Raw genomic sequence first — 26,142 nt, forward strand, 5'->3', positions numbered from 1 at the left:
GATGCCATTTCCTATCTATCCAGTTAATAATAAAATAATAAATTAAAATAATAAAATTTAATAGTGCTGAGGCCATGGTGAAACTGCATATTTATACATTACTTATTGATTACAATGCACACTGTTACAATATCTTTGCTGGGCAATCTGAGAGCAGGTAATAAACACGATGAAATGATGAAAAAAAAGTACTTACTCTACACACTGTCCCAATTCCCTTTTATTTGATCACAGTATTGAAAATAGAGTTGATTTTTTATGAGTCAACCATAGGAAAAGGATAAAATCTTTAATCTCAGATGTGCTCTGAAAACCAAGATTTCTGTTGCCACTGAAATATTAAAGTATAAATCTATATAACCACTTTAATTGAATTTTTAAAACCTTCAAAAATATAACAATAGTCAGCAATAATCAGTCCTAAATATGTGTGACCAAATCAATTGATATTTCTGCACAACTATGATTCATATCTTATATATTATCTGAAACTGAAATGACAACATGTGTTGAATCGGCCTGTTTTGAAACTTAAATTTTCTTTAAGATTAATAATACTTTCTCTTGTCACATTCTAAATTTTTTTTTGCTTCAACAAACAAAAATAATGTGTGATAGTAAAATAGTGTGATCTTTTTATCTTTTAGCTATAAAGAATAAATTAACAGAAACAAAATCTAATGAATTAAATTAAAAATTAAGTATTTTTTCTAAGCTTATCATCGCCAAATAATGCAATACCAAAACTAACATCTACAATTAAGGTTTATGTTTTTAGCATGGCTTTTTATTGTGTTAAACAAAATTACCTTGGACAAAATTACCACTATATAGAAGGAATAAATACTAGTGTTCTATACCGTTGTGGGATGACTCTAGTTAACAATAATATATTACACAGTTTCAAATAGCTAGAAGGAGGACATTGAATGTTCCCAACATAAAGAAATGATAATGTTTGAGATCATAGATATGCTAATTACCATGATATGATCACTATACATTATAAATCAAAACATAATTATGTACCACTTCAATATATGCAATCATTATGTCAATTAAAATTTTTTACCTTGTTTTAATGTGCATTATTTCACTAAGAACTGCCCTCTCTCCCCTTCATGCTGAGATACAATAAGTCAAGGCAGATACATCAGTTATTCCTTTCTTTTCATTTATTATCAGGCCAAGAAATATCCATGTACTGTTCTTTGGAGTTTAGGTATCTAGATTACGTGGGATTCATTTCATTAGTTTATTTGGTAAGCTGCCAAATACAAGTTAAACAACAATTAAACTGTATTTACAATTTACTAAATTGAAGTCATAAAGATCCTACATGTTCCATGTAAATGACGAGAGGTTATAAAAATGATAATTTATGAATTCCTTATTTTTCAGATGTAGTTGTTTTAATAAAATTTATATACTAGTCAAAAATGGCACTTATTTAATGCTGAAATTTAAAAACTCTTAATGTGGAATTAAGTTTCAGTAAAAATGAAAAAGCTGATTGTGGAGTCAAGATGGCAGACAGGAGACAGGGCTGACATGCAGCTCCCACTTGGACAGACAGAACAATGGTGGGGACTCACAATGTGGACTTTTAATCCAGGAACCACCACAGGAATGTACCAGGAAAACTAAAAGAATTCACAGATGCTTTGAAAGAAGTGGCAAGCCACTGCAAGTTCTGAAAGACAGGCCAAAAACTCTGGGGCTCTCTTGAAAGCGCCACCTCCTGGATGGAGGCCGACCAACTTAGGACATTACAGCAACTCATGACAGAACAATCCTGTTCCAAGGAGGGAGAAGACAACAGCTAATTTCACTGCCTGCAAAATCCCAGCAAACCAGTGGTTCTCAGTGTGTCCACGTGACAACTTTACTGCTGGCATAACCAGCATTCAAGAAAGCCAGCATCCTCAACGTGTCTAAAACCAAGGACTCTCACACAGTCTATTTCATAGCCCTGCCAACTCCACCAGAGCAGGTACTGGTATCCATGGCTGGGAGACCTGAAGAAGGATCACATCACAAGATTCTTTACAGACATTTCCCAGCACTAACACAGAGCCTAGTAACCCTGCTACGTGTCTAAACCCAGAGGAGCAATAACAGTCACTGAAGTCTGGCTTGCAGGAAGTCCCATCCCTAGGGAAAGAAGAAATGTACCACATCAAGGGATCACCCATGGGACAAAAGAATCTGAACAGCAGCCCTTGAGTTCCATATTTTTCCACTGAAACAGGTTACTCAAATGAGAAGGAATCGGAAAAGTAATTCTGGTAATGTGGCAAAACAAGATTCTATAACATGCACAAGGGATCCAAACCAAGAAGAAATCTCTGATTTGCCAGATAAAGAATTCAGAAGGTTGATTACTAAACTACTCAAGTAGATACCAGAGAAAGATGAAAACCAGCTTAAAGAAATTAAGGAAAAAATACATATATGGATGAAAAATGCTCCAGAAAAACAGATACCATAAAGAAAAATAATTACAACTTCTGGAAATGAAGTACACACTTAGAGAAATAAAAAATGCACTGGAAAATTTTGACAATAAAATTGAATGAGTAGAAGAAAGAACTTCAGAGCTCAAAGTCAAGGTCTTTAAATTAACCCAATCAGACAAAGACAAATAATTTTTAAAGAATAAACAAACCCTCCAAAAAATTTAGGATTATGTTAAACAGCCAAACCTAAGAATAACTGGTGTTCCTGAGGAGGAAGAAGATCCAAATACAATGAGGCTCAAAGAACACCTGGGAAATAAATCGCAAAAAGATGACCACCAGCAAAAAGATCATCACCCAGGCACACAGCCATCAGGTTATCTAAGGAAAGAATCTTAAGAGCTGTGAGGCAAAAGCAAGCGGTAACCTAAAGGAACATAAAGTGGTAACATAAAGGAAAACCTACCAGATTAACAGCAGATTTCTCAGCAGAAACCCTACAAGCCAAAAGGGATTAGGGTCCTAACTTTAGCATCCTCAAACAAAATAATTACAAACCAAGAACTCTGTATCCAGCAAAACTAAGCTTCAAAATGGAGAGATAAAGGATTTTTCAAAGAAATAAATGCTGAGAGAATTCATCACCACCATACCAGCACTACAAGAATCTTGAAACAAACCCTTGAAATGCACCAAAATTGAACCTCCTTGAAGCATAAATCTCATGGGGCCTATAAAACAACAACACAATGAAGAAAAAACAAAGTATTCTTTGGGAGGCTGAGGCAGATGGATCACTAGGTCAGGAATTCAAGACCAGCCTGGCCAAGATGGTAAAACCCTATCTCTACTAAAACTACAAAAATTATCCAGGTGCAGTGGCAGGTGCCTGTAATTCCAGCTACTCAGGAGGCTGAGGAAGTAGTATCACTTGAACCCAGGAGGCAGAGGTTACAGTGAGCCGAGACTGCACCACTGCACTCCAGCCTGGGCAACAGAGTGAGATTCTGTCTCAAAAAAAACAAAACAAAACACAACACACACACACACACACAAACAAAAACAAACAAACAAACAAAGTATTCAGGCAATAACTAGTGTGATGAATAAAATAGTACCTCACATCCCAATACTAACACTGAGTGTAAATGACCTAAAGGCTCCACTTAAAAGATACAGAATGGTAGAATGGATTAAAAATCCACCAACCAAGTATATGCTATCTTCAAGAGACTTACCTAAGGCATAAGGATTCATATAAACTTAAAGTAAAGGGGTGGAAAAAGATATTTCATGTAAATGGAAATGAAAAGCAATCAGGAATAGCCATTCTTATATCAGACAAAACAGACTTTAAAGCAACAACAGTTAAAAAAGACAAAGAGGGAAATCATACAATGATGAAAGGACTAGTCCAACAGGAAAATATCACAATCCTAAATATGTATGTACCTAACGCAGCACTCCTAAATTTATAAAACAATTATTACTAGATATAAGAAATGAGATAGATGGCAACCCAATAATAGGGGACTTCAATACTCACCTGACAGCACTAGACAGGTCATTAAGAGAGAAAGCCAACAAAATAATGGACTTCAAATGGACTTAACAGATATTTAGAGAACATTCTACCCAACAATTGCAGAGTATACATTCTTTTCATCAGCACATGGAAAATTCTCCAAGATAGACCAATAAATTAATAAATTAAACAAGTCTCAATAAATTAAGGAAAATCAAAATTATATCCAGTGCCCTCTCAGACCACAGGGGAATAAAACTGGAAATCGACTCCAAAAAAAAAAAACCCCTCAAAACTAAACAAATACAGGCAAATAAAATAATCTGGTCCTGAATGATCTTTGGGTCAACAATGAAATCAAGATAGAAATTTAAACATTCTTTGAACTAAACAATAATAGTGACACAACATATTAAAACTTCTAGGACACAGCAAAAGCAGTGCTAGGAGGAAAGTTCATAGCATTAACTGCCTACATCAAAAAGTCCAACAGAGCACAAACAGACAATCTAAGGACACAACTCAAGGAACTAGAGAAAGAACAAAATCCAAACCCAGCAGAAGAAAAGAACCAACATTAGAGCAGAACTAAATGAAATTGAAACAAACAACAAAAAATACAAAAAATCAATGAAATAAAAAGCTGGGTTTTTGAAAAGATAAACAAAATTGATAGACCATTAGTGCAACTAACCAAGAAGAGAAAAGATCCGAATAAGCTCAATTAGAAATGAAATGGGAGATACTGCAACCAATACCACAGAAATATAAAAGATCATTCAAGGCTACTATAAACACCTTTATGCATGAATCTAGAAAATCTAGAGGAAATGGATAAATTCCTGAAAATATACAACCCTCCTAGATTAAATCAGGAAGAAATGAAAACTCTGATCAGATCAATAATGAGTGAAATAGTAATTTTAAAAACTGCCAACAACTACAACAAAAGTCCAGGACCAGAAGGATTCACAGATGAATTCTGTCAGGTGTTTAAAGAATAATTGGTACCAACCTTTCTGAAACTATTCCAAAAGACAGAGAAGAAGGGAATCCTCCCTAAATCATCATATAAAGCCAGTTATCACCCTAATACCAGAACCAGGAAAGGACAGAACAAAAAAAGAAAACTACAGACCAACATTCCTGATGAACATAGATGCAAAAATCCTCAATAAAATACTAGTAAAACAAATCCAACAGCATATCAAAAAGATAATCCACCATGATCAAGTGAGCTTCAAATCAGAGATGCAGGGATGATTTAATATATACAAGCCAATAAATGAGACACACCACATAAACAAAATTAAAAACAAAATCATATAATCAACAGATGCAGGAAAAGCACTGACAAAATCCAGCATCCCTTTACAATTAAAACCCTCAGCAAAATTGGCATAAAAGAGCCATACCTTAAGGTAATAAAAGCCATCTATGACAAACCCACAGACAACATTACACTGAATGGGGAAAAGTTGAAAGCATTCCTCCTGAGAACTAGAACAAGAAAAAGATGCCCACTTTGACCACTTCTATTCAACATAGTACTGAAAAGTTCTAGCCACAGCAATCAGACAAAAGAAATAAATAAAGGGTATCCAAATTGGTAAAGAGGAAGTCAAACTGTCGCTGTTTGCGGATGATATGATCGTTTACCTAGAAAACACTAAATACTCATTCAAAAAGCTCCTGGATCTGACAAATAAGTTCAGTAAGATTTCAGGATGCAAAATGAATGTACACAAATCACTAGCACTGCTGTACACCAATATCGACCAAGCTGAGAATCAAATCAAGAACTCAACCTTTTTTACAACAGCTCCTCACCCTCCTAAAAAAATATTTAGGGAGTTTCGAAAGATCTCTACAAGGAAAACTACAAAACGTTGCTGAAGGAAATCATAGATGGCACAAATGAATGGAAACACATCCCATGCTCACGGATTGGTAGAATCAATATTGTGAAAATGACCACACTGCCAAAAGCAATCTACAAATTCAATGCAATTCCTATAAAAACACTATCATCATTATTCACAGAACTAGAAAAAAAAATCCTAAAAATTTCTATGGAACAAAAAAAGAGCCTGCATAGCCAAAGCAAGAGTAAGCAAAAAGAACAAATCTGGAGGCATCACATTACCTGACTTCAAATTATACTACATGGCTATACCAGAACAGCATGGTACTGGTATAAAAATAGGCATGTAGAAAAAAGGAACAGAATAGAGAACCCAGAAATAAAGCCAAATATTTACAGCCAACTGATGTTTGACAAAGCAAACAAAAACATGAAGTGGGGAAAGGATACCCTATTCAACAAAAGGTGTTGGGGTAATTGGAAAGCCACATGTAGAAGAATGAAACTGCATCCTCACCTCTCACCTTATACAAAAATCAATTCAAGATGGATCAAAGACTTAAATCTAAGATCTGAAATCATAAAAATTCTAGATAACGCTGGAAAAAACTCTTCTAGACATTGGCTTAGGCAAAGAGTTCATGACCAAGAATCCAAAAGCAAATGCAACAAAAACAAAGGTAAATAGATGGGACCTAATTAAACTAAAAAGCTTCTGCACAGCAAAGAATGTTTTCAGCAGAGTAAACAGACAACCCAAAGAGTGGGAGAAAATCTTTGCCATCTATACATCCGACACAGGACTAATACCCAGAATCTATAGAGAATGCCAATCAGTAAGACAAAAAAAAAAATCCCATAAAAAAGTGGGCTAGGGACATGAATAGACAGTTCTCAAAGAAGATATATAAGTGGCTAACAAATGTATGAAAAAATGCTCAACATCACTAATGATCAGGGAAATGCAAACCAAAACCACAGTGTGATACCACCTTACTCCTGAAAGAATGGCCATAATTAAAAGACAAAAAACATAGATGTTGGCATGGATGTGGTGAAAAGGGAACACTTTTACACGGCTGGTGAGAATGTAATCTAGTATAACCACTATGGAAAACAGTAGGGAGTTTCCTTAAAAACTTAAAAGTAGAACTACCATTTGACCTAGCAATTTAACTACCAGGTAGCTACACAGACAAAAGAAAGTCATTATATGAAAAATACACCCACACAACTCACGTTTATTGCAGCAGAATTCTCAATTGCAAAAAGATAGAACACCCTAAATGCCATCTATCAATGAGTGGATAAAGAAAAGCTGGTACATATATATACAGCATGGAATACTACTGAGCTATAAAAAGGAAGAAAATAATGACATTTGCAGCAACCTAGATGGAGTTGGAGACCATTATTCTAAGTAAAGTAACTCAGTAATGAAAAACCAAACATCATATGTTCTCACTTATATGTGGGAGCTAAGCTATGAAGATGCAAAGGCATAAAAATGTTATAAGGGACTATGGGGACTTGGGAGGAAAGGTTGGAGTGGGATGAGGGATAACAGACTACACATTGGGAACAGTGTACACTGCTTGGGTGATAGGTGCACCAAAATCTCAGAAATCACTACTAAAGAACTTTTTCATGCAACCAAACACCACCTGTTCCCCCAAAACTACTGAAATAAATAAATAAATAAAATGAAATAATTTTTTTAAATGAAAAAGCTACACCAGGATATAGTTACCAGTTCTTATATAACAAATAATTTCATTCAAACATATATTTATTGTATGTACATTTAATACGTGAAACATATATCTCTAAAAAATAAAAACAGATGCACACAACTTATACTTGAATATTGGAATACCCTCGTGAACTATGGGTCACAAGATCCTAGAGTGTTTTAGAAAAGCACAGTGCCTAATTGTTTCTGTTTGATTATATTACATGGCCTTTCTCTGAATTTGATAGCTTTTTAATATTTAACTTGATTTCGATGAGCACGTAGTGGTAAATTTAACTCCAGCCACTTTCACTAGTTTGCTGACAGTAGTTAAGAGTTAAAAGTCCTAGACAACCAAACTCTTGCTCCTTATTTGTAACTGCATATTCTTACAATATTTTTCCTTTCTATATTGAGAGCTAGATTAATATACCTTACTACATACTTAACATTAAAAAATTTAAAAATTCATCTATGAAGATGATTGCTTTTGAAAGCTGGATCTGGCCACTGCACTCCCGCCTGGGTGACATGGTGAGACTCCATTTAAAAATAAAATAAAATAGAATAAAATAAAAAATTTTTAAAATAAAGCTGGATCTGAAATATTTAAATTTAATTATAGGCATTAGTTCTTTGAAATGAATTTCCTATCTAACCCAATACTAATTATAAGAATATTTTCGGCTGGGCGCTGTGGCTCACGCCTGTAATCTCAGCATTTTGGGAGCCCGAGGCGGGTGGACCACGAAGTCAAGAGATCGAGACCATCCTGGCCAACATGGTGAAACCCTGTCTCTACTAAAAACACAAAAAAGCCAGGTGTGGTGGTGGGCGCCTATAGTCCCACCTACTCGGGAGGCTGAGGCAGGAGAATCACTTGAACCCGGAAGGCAGAGGTTGCAGTGAGCCAAGATTGTGCCACTGCACTCCAGCCTGGGCAACAGAGCAAGACTCTGTCTCAAAAAAAAAAAAAAAAAAGAATATTTTTGCCAGGAAGGGTGACTCATGCCTGTAATCCCAGCACTTTGGGAGGCCAAGGTGGGCAGATCACCTGAGGTCAGGAGTTTGAGACCAGCCTGGCAAATATGGTGAAACCCCATCTTTACTAAAAATACAAAAAAATTAGCCAGGCGTGGTGGTGAGTGCCTGTAATCCCAGCTACTTGGGAGGGTGACGCAGGAGAATCACTTGAACCTGGGAGGCAGAGGCTGCAGTGAGGCGCCACTGCACTCTAGCCTGGGTAAGAGAGAGAGACCCTGTCTCAAAAAAAAAAAAAAAAAAGAGTATTTTTCTATGCTATATTTCATTGTAAACAAAAAGTTGAATTCTTAAAAAAAAAAAAATTGCCTAACACATGCTACTTCAAGAACTACACACTATTTAACAGGTATAAACTTAAGATATTTTCCAAAAATACTACATCCCTTCCAGGAATAACATTTCTCTGCTTAGTAGTTAGCCTTGATGTCTTAGGTTTAAATATTAATGTATATGAACATTAAAAACGTAGTTTGCAAAATGTTAATCTGTATATAGTGACACCAGAAAATGTCTCATCAAGCCAAAATCTCATTTAATTAGTTTTTTTGAAATCCTTGCTGGTTTTACTCTTTCTCTCAACAGTGGTTGTTGGCCATTCTTATATATTCAACGTTAAGGAGATCTAACATCCATGATCCAAAATCCATAGTAGTTGCTTCTCTCATCTTAGAGCAAGGGGTAGTCTTAGGAGTAAGTACAAAATCCACAATGGTGGATGATTTCCATGAATATGAAAATTCCCTCACTGCCCTCCACTGCATATAACACTTTATTATTCAAAATCACAAAACTAAAAGCTCTAATAAAAAGTGAAATTCTCAATTGCCCCTTGTACTATAGTGGCAACAAAAACAATGAAATGATATAAATAAAGTAAAAACATTTCAAGGTTTATTGCATTTCAAATGGAAATGATCTTAAGTAAATATAAAAGAAACAAAAGCTTCCATGTATAGAAATTACACATCCAGGTGTATATCCAAATATAAACGTGCATATCTATTAAAAAACTCATGTGTCATTCATTTATATTTTATTTTATTTTGAGACAGGGTCTCATTCTGTTGCCCAGGCTGGAGTGCAGTGGTGCCATCATTGCTCACTGCAGCCTTGAACTCCTGTCTCAAGCAACCCTCTTGCCTTGGCTCCCAAGTGTTGGGACTACAGGTGTGAGTCACTGCACCTAGCCTATATATATATTTTTATTTTTTTATTTTTCAGTTTATTGGGGTACAGGTGGTGTTTGGTTACATGAGTAAGTCCTTTAGTGATTTGTGAGATTTTGGTGCACCCATCACCCAGCAGTATACACTGCACCCTATTTGTAGTCTTTTATCCCTTGCCACCCCAACCTTCCCAAGTCCCCAGAGTCCATTGTATCATTCTTATGCCTTTGCATCCTCATAGCTTAGCCCCCACATATCAGTGAGAACATACAATGTTTGGTTTTCTGTTTCTGAGTTACTTCACTTAGTATAATAGTCTCCAATCTCATCGAGGTTGCGTGAATGCCATTAATTCATTCCTTTATATGGTTGAGTAGTATTCTATCATATATGTATATATATATGATGGAATATATATATATTCTATATATATGTGACGGAATATATATATATTCTATATATATATGTGATGGAATATATATATATTCTATATATATGTGACAGAATATATATATTCTATATATATGTGATGGAATATATATGTGACAGAATATATATATATTCTATATATGTGATGGAATATATATATATTCTATATATATTCTCTATATATTCTATATATATGATGGAATATATATATTCTCTCTATATATTCTATATATATGATGGAATATATATATTCTCTCTCTATATTCCATATATATTCTATATATACTATATATTCTATATATTTTCTCTATATATTCTATATATATTCTCTCTATATATTCTATATTCTCTCTATTCTATATATATGATGGAATATATATATCCTCTATATTCTATATATATTCTCTATATACTATATATATTCTATATATTTTCTCTATATATTCTATATATATAGATAGATAGATAGATAGATATATCTATATATAATCACAGTTTTTTATTGACTCTTTGATTGATGGGCATTTGGGTTGGCTCCATGATGTTGCAGTTGTGAACTGTGTTGCTATAAAAGTGTGTGTGCAAGTATCTTTATCATGTAATGACTTCTTTTCCTCTGGGTAGATATCCAGTAGTGGGATTGCTGGATCACATGGTAGTTCTACTTTTAGGTCTTTAAGAACTCTCCACACTGTTTTCCATAGTGGTTGTACTAGTTTACATTCCCACCAGCAGTGTAGAAGTGTTCCATGATCACTGCATCCACGTCAGTCAACATCAGTTTTTTTATTTTTTGATTATGCCCAATTCTTGCAGGAGTAAGGTGGTATCACACTGCGGTTTTGATTTGCATTTCCCTGATTATTAGTGATGTTGAGCATTTTTTCATGTTTGTTGGCCATTTGTATATCTTCTTTTGAAAACTGTCTGTTTATGTCCTTAGCCCACTTTTTGATGGGATTTTTTTTCTTGCTGATTTGTTTGAGATTGTTGTAGATTCTGGATATTAGTCCTATGTCAGATGTGTAGATGGCAAAGATTTTCTCCCACTCTGTGGGTTGTCTGTTTACTCTGCTGACTGTGACTTTGGCTGTGCAAAATCTCTTCAGTTTAATTAAGTCACAGCTATTTATCTTCGTTTTTATTGCATTTGCTTTTGGGTTCTTGGTCATGAAACCCAAAACTGCCTAAGCCAATGTCTAGAAGGGTTTTTCCAATGTTATTTTCTAGAATTCTTATACTTTTGGCTCTTAGATTTAAGTCCTTAATCCATCTTGAGTTGATTTTTATATAAGGTGAGAGATGAGGATCCAGTTTCATTCTCCTACAGGTAGCTAGCCAACCTGTAACCCAGCACCATTTGTTAAAAAGGGTGTCCATTCCCCATTTTATGTTTTTGTTTGCTTTGTCGAAAATCAGTAGGCTGTAAGTATTTGGGTTTATTCCTGGGTTCTCTATTCTGTTCCATTGGTCTATATGTCTATTTTTATACCAGTACCATGCTGTTTTGGTGACTATGGCCTTATAGTATAGTTTGAAGTCAGGTAATGTGATGGCTCCAGATTTGTTCTTTTTGCTTAGTCTTGCTTTGGCTATATAGGCTTTTTTAGTTCCACATGAATTTTAGAATTGTTTTTTCCTAATTCTGTGAGGAATGATGGTGGCATTTTGATGGGAATTGCATTGAATTTGGAGATTGCTTTTGTCAGTATGGTCATTTTCACAATATTGATTCTACCTATCAATGAGCACGGGACGTGTTTCCATTTGTTTGTGTCATCTATGATTTCTTTCAGCAGGTTTTGTAGTTTTCCTTGTAGAGGTCTTTCCCCTTCTTGGTTAGGTATATACCTAAGTATTTTTTTTTTTTGCAGCTATTGTAAAAGGGGTTGAGTTCTTGATTTGATACTCCACTTTGTTGCTACTGGTATATAGAAGAGATACTGATTTGTGTATATTAATTTTGTATCCAGAAACTTTGCTGAATTCTTTTATCAGTTCTAGGAGTTTTCTGGAGGAGTCTTTAGGGTTTTTGAAGTAAATGATCATATCATCAGCAAACAGTGACACTTCTGACTTCCTCTTTATGGATTTGGATGCCCTTTATTTCTCCTCTCTGATTGCCCTGGCTAGGACTTGAAGTACTACGTTGAAGGGGAGTGGTGAGAGTGGGCATCCTTGTCTTGTTCCAGTTCTCAGAGGGAATGCTTTCAACTTTTCCCCATTGAGTATTATGATGGCTGTGGGTTTGTCATAGATGGCTTTTACTACATTGAGGTATGTCCCTTGCATGCCAATGTTGCTGCGAGTTTTAATTATAAAGGAATGCTGGAGTCTGTTGAATGCTTTTTCTGCACCTATTGAGATGATCTTGTAATTTTTGTTTTTAATTCTGTCTATGTAGTGTATCACATCTATTCACTTATGTATGTTAAGCCATCCCTGCATCCCTAGTATGAAACCCACTTGATCATGGTGGATTGGCTTTTTGATATGCTGTTGGATTTGGATAACTAGTATTTTGTTAAGGATTTTGGCATCTGTGTTCATTAGAGATATTAGTCTGCAGTGTTCTTTTTTGGCTATGTCCTTTTCTGGTTTTGACATTAGGTGATGCCGGCTTCATAGAATGATTTAGTGAGGGTTCCCTCTTTCTCTATCTGGAATTGTGTCAATAGGATTGGTACCAATTCTTCTTTGAATGTCTGATAGAATTCTGCTGTGAATCTGTCTGGTCCTGGACATTTCTTTGTTGGCAATTTTTAAATTACCATTTCAATCTCGCTGCTTGTTATTGGAGTGTTCAGGGTATCTAATTCTTCCTGATTTAAGCTAAGAGGGTTGTATCTTACAAGCAATTTACCCATCTCTTCTAGGTTTTCTAGTGTATGCACATAAAGTTGTTCATAGTAGCCTTGAATGATCTTTCGTATTTCTGTGGTGTCAGTTATAATAGCTCCCGTTTTGTTTCTTATTGAGGTTATTTGGATTTTCTCTCTTCTTTTCTTGGTTAATGTTGCTAATGGTCTATCAATTTTATTTATCTTTTCAAAAAACCAACTTTTCATTTATCTTTTGTATTTTTTTGTTTCAACTTCATTTAGTTCTGCTCTGATCTTGGTTATTTCCTTTCTTTTTCTGGGTTTGGGTTTGGTTCGTTCTTGTTTCTCTAGTTCCCTGAGGTGTGACCTTAGATTATCAGTTTGTGCTCTTTCAGTCTTTTTGATGTAGGTGTTTAGGGCCATGAACTTTCCTCTTAGCACCACATTTGCTGTATCCCAGAGGTTTTGATAAGTTGTGTCACTGTTGTCACTCAATTTGAAGAATTTTTAAGTTTTCATCTTGATTTCATTTTTGACCCAATGATCATTCAGGAGCAGGTTATTTAATTTCCATGTATTTGCATGATTTTGAAGGTTTATATTGGAGTTGATTTCCAGCTTTATTACACTGTGGTCAGAAAGAGTGCTTGACATAATTTCAATTTTCTTAAATTTATTGAGGCTCATTTTGTGGTCTATCACATGGTCTATCTTGGAGAAAGTTCCATGCACTGTTGAATAGAATGTATATTCTGTGGCTTTGGATGGAATGTTCTGTATATATCTGTTAAGTCTATTTGTTCCAAGGTATAGTTTAAATCCATTGTTTCTTTGTTGACTTTCAGTCTTGATGACCCGTCTAGTGCTGTGAGTGGAGTACTAAAGTCCCCCACTATTATTGTGTTGTTGTCTATCTCATTTCTTAGGTCTAGCAGTAATTGTTTTATAAATTTGGGAGCTGCACTTTTAGGTGTGCAGCTCCCAAATATGTTTAGGATTGTGATATTTTCCTGTTGGACAAAGCCTTTTACCATTATATAATGTCCCTCTTTGTCTTTTTTTAATTGCTGTTGCTTTAAAGTTTTGTCTTATATAAGAATAGCTACTCCTCGCTTTTGGTGTCCATTTGCATGAAATGCCTTTTTCTGCTTCTTTAAGTTTATGTGAGCCTTTATGTGTTAGGTGAGTCTCTTGAAGGCAGCAGATAGTTGGTTGGTGAATTCTTACCCATTCTGCTGTTCTGTTTCTTTAAAGTGGAGCATTTAGGCCATTTACTTCACATATATCAGTCATTTCTATGTCTTATTTTGAGAAATGTCTATTCATATCCTTTGCCGACTTTTTAATGAGACTATTTTTGCTTTTTTACTGTTGCTTTGAGTTCCTTTAATATTCTAGATATTAGAATCTTGTTGAATAAATAGTTTATAAATATTTTCTCCCATTCAACAGGCTGTCTCTTCACTCTGTTGTTTCCTTTGCTGTGCAGAAGTCTTTTAGATTAATATAGTCCCATTTACCCATTTTTTTTCATTGCCTGTGCTTCTGACGTCTTAGCCATAAAGTATTTGCCTAGACCAATGTCCTGAAGTGTTTCCTCTATGCTTCCTTCTAGTTGTTTTGCAGATGTGGGGCTTACATTTCAGTCTTTAATCCATGTTGAGTTGATTTTTATATATAGTGAGGGATAAGGGTCCAGTTTCATTCTCCTGCAAATAGATAAGCAATTTTCCCAGCATGATTTATTGAAGAGGGTGCCCTTTCCCCAATATATGTTCTTGGTGTTTTTGTCAAAAATCAGTTGGCCATAAAGGTGTGAATTTGTTTCTGGGTCCTCCATTCTGTTTTATTGGTCTATGTTTCTGTTTTTATACCAATATCTTGCTGTTCTGGTTACTAAAGCCTTGTGATACATTTTGAAGTCAGGTAACGCGATATCTCCAACTTTGTTCTTTTTGCACAGAATCACTTTGGTATTTGAGCCGTACTTGGTTTCTTACACATTTTAGGATCTTTTTTCTATTTCTGTGAAAAATGACATTGATATCTAGACAGGGATTGTACTGAATCAGTAGACTGCTCTGGGGAGCGTGGTCATTTTAACAATGTTAATTCTTCTAATCCATGAGCATGGGCTCTTTGTTTTGTTTGTGTCCTCTTCAATTTTTTTCATCAGTGTTTGTAGTTTTCCTTGTGAAGGTCTTTCATCTCCTTGGTTAAATTTATTCCTAGGTATTTTTTTTTTAACTATTGTAAATTTGGTTGTCTTCTTGTGTTCTTTCTCAGCTAGTTCATTATTTTTGTATAGAAACAGCACTTATTTTCTGTATGCTGATTTTGTAACCTGTGACTAACTTTACTGAATTTGTTTTATCAGATCTAAGAATTTTCTGGTGGAGTCTTCAAATTTTTCTAGCTATAAGATCACATCATCTGAAAAGAGGGACCGTTTGACATTATCTTTTCTTATTCAGATGCCTTTTATTTCTTTCTCTTGCCTGATTACTCTGGCTAGGACTTCCAGTACTATGTTGAATAGGAATGGTGAAAATGGGCATTCTTGTCTTGTTCCAGCTCTCAGAGAAAAGGCTTTCAGCTTTTCCCCACTCAATACAATGTTAGCTGTGAGTTTGTCATATGTGGCCTTTATTATGTTGAGGTATTGATATGGTTTGGCTGTGTCCCCACCCAAATCTCATCTTCAATTATTACTCCCACAATTCCCACATGTCATGGGAGGAACCTGGTGGGAAGTGATTGAATTATGGGGACAGGTCTTTCCTGCGCTGTTCTTGTGATAGTGAATGGGTCTCATGAGATAAGACGGTTTTAAAAATGGGAGTTTCCCTACATAAGCGCTCTCTCTTTGCCTGCTGTCATCCATGTAAGATGTAAGATGTGACTTGCTCCTCCTTGCCTTCCACCATGATTGTGAGGCCTCTCCAGCCACATGGAACTGTAAGTTGACTAAATCTCTTTCTTTTGTAAAATGCCCAGTCTCAGGTATGTCTTCATCAGCAGCGTGAAAATGGACTAATACAGGTTTTTTCCTTCTATAAGTGCTTTGTTGAGGGTTTTCATCATGAAGGGATACTGAATTTTATCAAATGTTTTTTCTGCATCTACTGAGATGATCATATGGTTTTTGTCCTTCATTCTGTTAATGTGATGTAGCATATTTTATTGATTTGCATATGTTGAGCCATTCTTGTATCCCTGGGATAAATCCCACTTAATCATGGTGTATTATCTTTTTAATGTACTGTTGGACTTGGTTTGCTAGTATTTCGCTGAGGATTTTTGCCTCTGTGTTCATTGGGAATATTGGCCTGCAGTTTTCCTTTTGGTTGTGTCCTTATCTCCTTTTGGTATCAGGGTAATGCTTGTCTCATAGAAAGAATCAGGGAGAAGTTCCTCTGCTTCAATTTTTTGGAATAGTTTGAGGAGAACTGGTGTTAGTTCTTGTTTGAAAGTTTGCTAGAATTTGGCATTTAAGCCATCCAGTCCTGGACTTTTCTTTGTTGGGAGAATTTTTATTACTGATTCAATCTTGTTACTCATTATTGGTCTGTTCCAGTTTTCTATTTCTTCCTGATTCAATCTTGGTAGGCTACATATATGTATCCAGAAATTTATCCAGTTTGTCTAAGTTTTCTAGTTTGTTTAACTTGCTTTATTTTTAACAGTTCTTCCTTTAGCTTACCTATCTTCTCATAAATTTTACTTACATACAGCAAAAAGCAGCTAGTGACACTTTCAACAATGGCTTGAAATCTTATGAGTTAAATGTCCCAGTCAATATTCTACTTTCCATATTACTAGAGGTAAGTTTTGTTAAATGTTCTGTTATTACATAATGAAGATCCTCTTTCTTCTAATTTTCTTTTCTTTTTTTTTTTTTGAAATGGAGTTTCACTCTTGTTGCCCAGGCTGGAGTGCAATGGTGCATCTCGGCTCACTGCAACCTCTGCCTCCCAGGTTCAAGTGATTCTCCTGCCTCAGCCTCCCAAGTAGCTGGGATTACAGGCATGTGCCACCACACCTGGCTAATTTTGTATATTTTTAGTAGAGATGGGGTTTTACTATGTTGGCCAGGCTGGTCTCGAATTCCTGACCTCAGATGATCCACCTGCCTCAGCTTCCGAAAATGCTGGGATTCCAGGCATGAGCCACTGCGCCTGACCCAATTTTCAATAACATTTAGAGTTTTCTTCTTTAAGCCCTCACCAGCTTCCTCCTCACAGACCATCAGTTTTCTCCCAGCAATCACTGTAAGATCTCTTTGGCTTTTACTAATACTCTCCTTATAGTCCTTCCAGCCTCACTAACAGTCCAGTCCCAAAGCTACTCCCACATTTTCAGTTTTTGTTAAACTAGAGCCCACATTCAGGTACCAAAATATGTGTAAGTTGTAGCTGCTGATACTAATTACCCCAAAACTTATAAACAATTACTATCTTCCATAGTTTCTGTGAGTCAAGAATTCAAGGAAGGCTTGTCTGTTCAATTGTGGCTTGGTGATTCCCACAAAATTCAACCAGTTGTTAGCTGAAGCTGCAGGCATCTGAATGCTTTACTAAGGCTGGAAGATCTTCAAAGGTGCCTCCCCACATGTCTGGTTAAGTTAGTGCTGGCTGCTGGTAGGCCCAACGTCTTCCCTGTGTGGGCATCTTCAAAAGGGTATTTGAAAGCCTCCTGATATGGCAGCTACATTTCCCTAAAACTGGTGATCCAAAAGAGCAGGATGAAAGCCACAGTGCCTTTTATAACCTAGCCTCAAAAGTCACGGATCATTACTTTCATATTCAAATTATCATACAGACTAGACAGGAATCAATACAGTAGAAAACCCAAAAGAAAGTCAATAACCAGGCGGAGAGGATCAGAAGAGGATCAGTAAATGAATGCTATGTAGAAAACATGGTAACTGAGATAGAGTGAATTGGAGTTTGGACAACACAAGTATGAGGAAAGCTCATTCATTGAAGAATTGATATTTGAACTGAGACTTGATAAGGTGGAAGCAGCCAATTGTATGTCATGTGATATGGAGTTTTTTGGGGGAAGGGGGCAAAGCAGGAAAGTGGGGCAGAAGACAGGGAATGGCACAAATAAAGGATAATACTTGGAGTATATTAAATTTGATGTTCCTTTTAGAATGCCATATGAAGATGTCAAGTAGGAAGCTGGATATACTATTCTTAAGCTCTGGGAAGAGAGAATGGAGCTAGAAATAAAAACAGAAAATAGAGAATAAAGGATGGAACAGTTAAAATAGGCCATGCCTGAAAAAAAAAAAAAAAAGAAAAGAAAAAAAAAACCATGGTAATCTGGAAGAGAAAATTAAAGAAACTCTTATACTAGCAAAAATTCAAACAGATGGAGATCCTGAGAGAAAATAAGATTCTAGAGGATATGCCCAGAAAATCTAAGCCCCATTTAATACTGGTTTGAGAAGAGAGGCCAAAGACAATGCAGAAGAAATAAAGCAAATAAACAAAGCATAATAGAAACTTTCCGAAATCCAAGTCTTCAGATTGAATCCCAAGAAGAATTTCATAAAACCAAATAAACAAACACAGATCTAGTTACAGTCTGATAAAAATTACAAAAGCCCAATTATAAGAGAAAAAAATCCAAAAGGGGGTAAAAAAGAAAATACTATAAAGGATTACAAATCATATTAACATGAAACTTTTCATTACCAGTTGTAAATATTAATGGACAATGGAGGTAAATGGAAATTAAAGCAATCAGATTCCACTATACACCTATTTGAATAGTCAAAATCCAAAACACTGACAACAAATGCTGGCAAGGATGTGGAGCAATAGGAACTCTCACTCATTGCTGATAGGAATACAAAATGGTATAGCCAGTTTGAAGATGGGTTGGTGGTTTCTTACAAAACTAAACATACACTTACCACATGATATAGCAATTATGCTCCATGCTTGGTATTTACCCAGTAGAAAACTTATGTCCACACAAAAACCTGCACATGGGGCCAGGCGCAGTGGCTCACACCTGTGATCCTAGCACTTTGGGAGGCTAAGGTGGGTGGATTACCTGAGGTCAGGAGTTCAAGACCAGCCTGGCCAGCAGGGCAAAACCCCGTCTCTACTAAAAATACAAAATTAGCTGGATGTGGTGGCGGATGCCTGTAATCCAGCTACTTGCGAGGCTGAGGCAGGAGAATTGCTTGAACCCAGGAGGCAGAGACTGCAGCGAATTGAGATTGCGCCACTGCACTCCAGCCTGGGTGACAGAGCAACACTCTGTCTCAAAAAACAACAACAACAACAAAAAAAAAAAAAAAAAAAAAAAAAAACCATGCACATGGAAGTTTATACAGGTTGAGCATCCCACATCAAAATATCTGAAATCCAAAATGTTCAGAACACTCAGAACTTTTTGAGCACTGACATGACACCCAAAGGAAATATTCATTAGAGCATTTCAGATTTCGAATTTTCACATTAGGGAGGCTCAACTACTAAGTATATAATGTAAATATTTTAATATGCCAAAAAAATCTGAAATCGGAAACACTTCTGGCTCCAAGCATTTAACATAAGGGATACTCAACCTGTACTAGAGTTAAGCAGAATAAGGTCAATTTCTTTTTCCATGATAGCCCTTCATTTACTTGAAAACTGTAATTATGTCCTTCCATGAGAGTAATGATGAACAGAGCAGACTGAGGAAGTGAGAATGTGAAATCAGACAGACCAGTTAAGAAGACATTTGAAGACTTTTGAAATTTGTACAAGGCTGAAAATAATAACACAAGATTACGCAGTCAACAGAGGTGAAAAAAGGGATGGCTATGGTTTCATGTAACTACAAATTCTTTTCCAACTGAGAAATGTTCTTATGAGTTGAATGTATATCTTACCTATTTCATTTTAAAATTTACTTTAAAGTCTAATGGACAGCTTCAAAACCAAGTTCTATACAGACATGGGAAAGTGCTGTCTTAAGAACACATAGTGATCTTCAAAAAGACAATCACATTTACTGAATGGGCCCACCCACACAACTCAGAGAGCACCACACAGTTTTGCAATTATTTTACATTCTTTTCTCAGGACTGTGGATATTCTAGAAACATCAACATAGCACCCACAGAAGTAGTTTAGGTAATATTCCTTAAGGCATCCCTTTAGCATTAGAAGATGATTTACAGTTGAAAAAGCCTAAAGTCTAAAACTTAAATCATGCTTCGGCAAAATTAGACATACTGCAATAATATCCTAATGTTACTGTCTGTATAGCAATGTTAACTCATTAATATTTTCAGAATATTTAGCAGTTTCATTTTGATAATGAGAACACCCAACCATTTTCATCATTACACATACTAAATAAGGTTTCCTTAATGTTTCTTACACAAGATGTATGGAAAAGTATATGATATAAGCAATACTGAAGATAAATAAGTAACCTATAAGCAAAAAAAAGACCTGATTTCAAACCTTGACTTCAACTAGCTCTAAACTGCTTCTTACTTGTTTTCCAATATACAATATTCACAATCCCAAGGTTGAATATAAATTTCAAGGTCCAAAAAAAAAAAATGCACCCTAAGTGCATTAAGTTGGAAAAGTTATAATTCCAAACATTGGTCATGGCTGATTCCTTAAAAGAATATATACATTTAAAAAATATACTTATCTTTATTCAACCTGATTGTCTAAAAAACACAGAACATTGAATATATGTATAATCATTTCAAGTATTGTATAACTGTTTTCCTTAAAAAGATTTGGGACCTAATTCACATTTATTGAGGTTTTAACTAGAAATCATATCTTCCTGGAAACCATAGTATTTTAGAAAGATATGAAGACAAGTGCTTGTTTTTGTATCTTTCTAAAATACTATGATTTGTAATTTTAAATTCTATTTTCATGAACTAATTATAATAAAGGTGAAAATATTTAAAACTAAAAGCAAAGTTTTACTATTCAGGTAAAATTGTCATTGTAATTACATTTATTTGCAGGTTAAACTATAGAAAATTAAAATTCAACTAAAGTAACAACATGGTGTATATTAGAAGGCACGTATTTACCTGACGTTGCCCTTGGTGTTTCTGAGAACTGTTGCTGCAAAATTCTGTGTCACACCCACCAAGCTGATTCCATCCACTTCCACAATCTGGTCATTGACTTGTATTCTTTAGAAAGAGGAAAAAATTACCCACATAAATTACATAAAAAATTGATTTATATAATAATCATTTCCAACAAATCAGTTGACAAAATATGTGATTTTTAAGATACTCTTTTTGATCCAAAATCTATCTTTTACATACAGTCAGTTCTGCTTTCTGTTATCAGTGGGTTCCACATTTGTGGATTCAACCAATTGTGGATATAAAATATTTTGAAAAAATAAAAAAAGTAATACAATAAAAAGTACAAATGAAAAAACTTAACTACACAGCATTTGCATTGTATTACATATTAGAAGTAATCCAGAGACGATTTAAACTATTTGAAAGATGTGCACAGGTTATATGCAAATACTATCTCTATACTATACTGTAAGAGACTTGAGCATCCGCAGATTTTGGTATCCACTGAGGTCTTACAAAGAATCACCTGTGGATTCCCAGGGATGACTATAGAAGCCCCAGATCTTAGTCAAACACTTAATGTTTTAAAAAGACTATTTCCATTAAAAACTGGGCAAAAGACACAAACAGACATTTCCCAAAAGAAGACATACAAATGACCAACAAACATAAAACAGTGCTCCACTTCACTAATCATCAGAGAAATGCAAATCAAAACCACAGTGAGTTACCATCTCACACCAGTCAGAATGGCTATACTAAAAAGTTAAAAAAAAAAACAGATGCTGGGAAGAATGTGGAGAAGAGGGAATGCTTATCCACTATTGGGAGGAATATAAATTAGTTCAGCCACTGTGGAAAGCAGTTTAAAGATTTCTCAAAGAACTTAAAACAGAACTACTATGTGATCCAGTAATCCCATTACTAGGTATATATTCAAAAGAAAGCAAACCTTTCTACCAAAATGATACATGCACGTTCACTGCAGCACTGTTCACAACAGCAAAGACATGGAATCAACCTAAATGTCCACAAATGGTGGATGAGATAAAGAAACTGTGGTAGATATACACTATGGAATACTATGTAGCCATAAAAAAGAATGAAATCATGCCCTTTACAGCAACATGGATGCATCTGGAGGCCATTATCCTAAGCAAACTAACACAGGAACAGAAAACCAAATACCACACATTCTCACTTACAAGTGTAAGTTAAACATTGGGAACTCATGGACATAAAGACGTCAACAATAGAAACTGGGGACTACTAGAGGGGAAAGGAAGAGAGGGAAGCAAGGGCTGAAAAACTAAATATTGGGTACTATGCCTGGTACCTAGGCGACAGGATCATTCATATCCCAAACCTCAGCCTCACACAATATACCCAGGTAACAAATCTGCACATGTACCCCCTGAATCAAAAATACAAGTTGAAAAAAAATATAAAAATAAAGACTGTTTTAAAGGATAGAAACAAGTAATACTAAATGGAGACATTCGGTTTACCAAACATACATATTCCTATCACAAAAATTGATAACTGCAAATGACATATTTATATATTTATATCATTTTTGTCCTTAATAACTGTACATAAAACATAAGAGATCCAGATGAAATATGCTTTGGGCCTAATACCTAGTCTCACAACACATCTATCTTCCCTAAGGAAAAACTTAACCAGGAATTACAGGGAATCCTTCCCATTCAAGGTGTATATTTCAAATCTGTAATGCTCATTCATGTGCATTTGTATACTTACATATACATACAAGTGTTTGTGTGTGTGTTCATACTTATGTTTTTGAGCAGTGTATGTATTGATACTGTTTATTGTATAATACTTTTACATTTCTATATATATTTTATATATATCATTTTTATTCTTCATAATGAAATACTTCAAACATGAGAAATGTAGTCAAACAGATAATAAACTTTCATGTACCCAATACTCACCTTTATAAAATCCTAGCATTGTGCTATATTTGAGTCACATTTTTTCTTTCTTTTTTTATTTTTTATTTTTTTGAGACAATGTCTCCCTCTGTCACCCAGGCTGGAGTGCAGTGGTGTGATCTCGGCTCACTACAACCTCCGCCTCCCGGGTTCAAGAGATTCTCCTGCCTCAGCCTCCTGAATAGCTGGGATTATAGGCATGCACCACCAAGCCCGGCTAATGTTTTTCGTATTTTTAGTAGAGATGGGGTTTCATCATGTTGGTCAGGCTGGTCTTGAACTCCTGACCTTGTGATCTTCCCGCCTCGGCCTCCCAAAATGCTGGGATTACAGGTGTGAGCCACCACGGCCGGCCCGAGTCATATTTTTTCTAAAGAAGCACATTACAGAAAAGTTGAAGCCCATTTATTATTTGTCTCTAGTTTTATTCTCTTCATTGCTTATACAGAGGTAATCACCATACTAATTAGATGATGGGTTGACGGGTATAGCAAACAACCATGGCACATGTATACCTATGTAACAAACCTGCACGTTCTGCACATGTACCCCAGAACTTAAAGTATGACACTAATAATAATAATAAAAGAATAAAGTGTTTGACCTTTCTACGGATTTTTTGAAACAGGATCTATATATATGCATGAATAGGCATAATTTACATACAATTGTTTATTTTCAAAAATTATGATGTATACCTCTCTTTCTGCAACTTAGTTTGCTTCATTCAGCATTACATTTGAGATTTAACCATGACTATTATAACTGTAATTCTACCTAATTTATTTTAACAACTATATAGTATCATCTTTTATCAATATGCCAAAATGTATTTATTCATTATTTTGCAGCTGGACAATTGTGTTGTTTTCCAATTTAGGTATAATAAAATATTGCTGTAATAGTCAACTTCATACATGCCTCCTTATGCACATGAATGAGTTTTCTCCAGGATATATACCCAGAAATAAAATTCCTGAGTCAAAGAAAAGAATATAAGCATTTTTAATTTTATTAGACATTAACAAATCTCCATGCCCTCAGGAATACTTGGTATGCTCAGATCCTTTAAGTACTGCCAATCATACAGGTGTAAAAAGATATTACAATGTGATTTCAATTGCATTTCACTGATTACTAGTGCGGGTAAACATTTTTTCATATGTTTGTAAGTCACCTGTCTACTTCCACAAATTGTCAAATCATTTCTTTTACCCATTTGTTACACTGTTGTTGTTGGGTTGAGTGACTTTTCTTATTAACTTAAATGAGATGTCTTTATATATCTTGGATATTAATATTTCCTTAAACATATTGCAAATACTTTCACCCTATCTGTAGCTTGTCTTTTTATATATCTTTGAAACATGGTGGTTTAGAGGAAAATAATTTTCTAAAGTATATCCACATTTGTAAGTAGGTATTTTTTTGTGTTTTGTTTAAGAAGTACTTTTCTGCCCAAAGTTTATAAAAAGATTCTATATTTTCTTCCTTTTTTGGGGAGGTGGGGGATGGGGTCTCACTATGTTGCCTAGGCTGCTCTCAAACTCCTCGTCTCAAGTGATCCTCCTGCCTTGGCATCCCAAAGTGCTAGGATCACAGCTGTGAGCCACTGCCTTGGGCCTATGTTTTCTTCAAAATGCATTAACATTCTGATTTTCTGTATTTAGGCAGTTATCCACCTGGAAATTTTCTAAAATTATAATATATGTTGGCAATCTAATTTTATTTTTTTCAAATGTATAAACAACTGGCCAAACAACATTTAATAGAGTCCATTTCCCCCCCAGAGTTAAGTAGTGCAATATATGTCAAGTTTTCAAATGTGCATCATCATGTTTGTAGGTTCCCTATAGGTTCTATTTATCTCTTTGTTTATCCTTGCATCAATGCTACATTGTCTTAGCTAATAAAGCTTTATAACTAGTTTTTGCATTTCATAGGGCAATTCTCCTAAAATGGTTCATTTTCTCCAAATTTGTCTGAGTCATTCTTGATCCTTTGCTCTTCCTAATTAGTTTTGGGCTTATTTACCAAGTAATATGAAAATATTTGTTGGAGTTTTAATGAAATCATACTGATTTTAAAGATTCCCTTGGGGAGAACTGACAACTTTATCGTATTGACTTTTCCCTTCAAAGAAAATTTGAGTGTTACCATAAGCACCCCTGGGTAAGAGTGGCATAAATCACATTTTGATCCCAAATGTTAAGAAAAGTTATTCAAAGCTTGGAAATAAGGTCAAAAGTAGGGCAACATATTCTTTCAATGTCATATGAATGCATTAACAGATCCACATAAGGATAATTAAGGGAAATGGACTTATTTGATTCACTGTTTACTACTGATTAAAGATCCTAGTTATAGCAGCAGCCACTCCAGACGGCCTGCCACTGCCATCACGCCGACTGCAGCAGGGAGGTGCTGCCGAGGATACATGCTCCATGGAGCCCCAGGCAGCAGGGGACAAGCGTAAACCCTTCTCCTTCTGAGGTGGGGTGGGAACTCCCCGGGTGCAGCTGCAGCTGCCCAAATTGCAGCTGCAGACCTGGGCCTCTGCCTCCTTGGAGGAGGCAGGAGCCTAACCCTCCTGGGAAGGGCTGCAGGTGCCCGAGCTGTGGCTGCAGAATGGAGCTTCCCTGTACTTTTGGGGAACCAGGAGCTCCACTTCCCTAGGGTCGCGGGAGCAGCCCATATTGCGGCTGCAGACCCAGGTATCCCTGCACTCTGTGGGGGAGAGAGGGGGGAGTTGAGAAGGCCCCCCTGCCCCTGCAGGCTCAGAAGTGCCTGCTCCCGCCGCTTGGCTTCTCCCTGCTGTGGGCACCTGCTCCCATCTTGGAGCAAATCGGGGTCAAGCCCATGTGCCGTGAACAGCAGGGGGAGGCAGACAGATACCTGGGCAGAAGGGGGCAGATCCCTGAGAGAAGGCCTGAAGCCTGGGGACAGGACTGGCAGTCCTGCTGATTTGGAGGGCAAACTCGTGGTAGTTTTTCCTGGATCTGCCCATGGACTGATCGGAATGCACTTCCCCTCTAATAGGCCTATAAAAGCCCCAGG

At 35.9% G+C, this 26,142-nt stretch overlaps 1 protein-coding gene across 14 annotated transcripts in view; it reads right to left on the minus strand.

The window, feature by feature from the left end:
• The window catches only part of PPP1R9A (protein phosphatase 1 regulatory subunit 9A), a 383,463-nt gene that overhangs the window by 105,963 nt on the left and 251,358 nt on the right, over positions 1-26,142 (minus strand). For all 14 annotated transcript variants that reach the window (XM_055347427.1, XM_055347430.1, XM_055347426.1 and 11 more), the window contains exon 5: positions 21,119-21,223. In XM_055347427.1, the coding sequence (XP_055203402.1) occupies positions 21,119-21,223 (105 nt within the window). The remainder of the gene's footprint in view (positions 1-21,118; positions 21,224-26,142) is intronic.

This window comes from Gorilla gorilla, chromosome 6 (assembly GCF_029281585.2).
Source record: "Gorilla gorilla gorilla isolate KB3781 chromosome 6, NHGRI_mGorGor1-v2.1_pri, whole genome shotgun sequence".
NCBI lineage: Eukaryota > Metazoa > Chordata > Mammalia > Primates > Hominidae > Gorilla > Gorilla gorilla.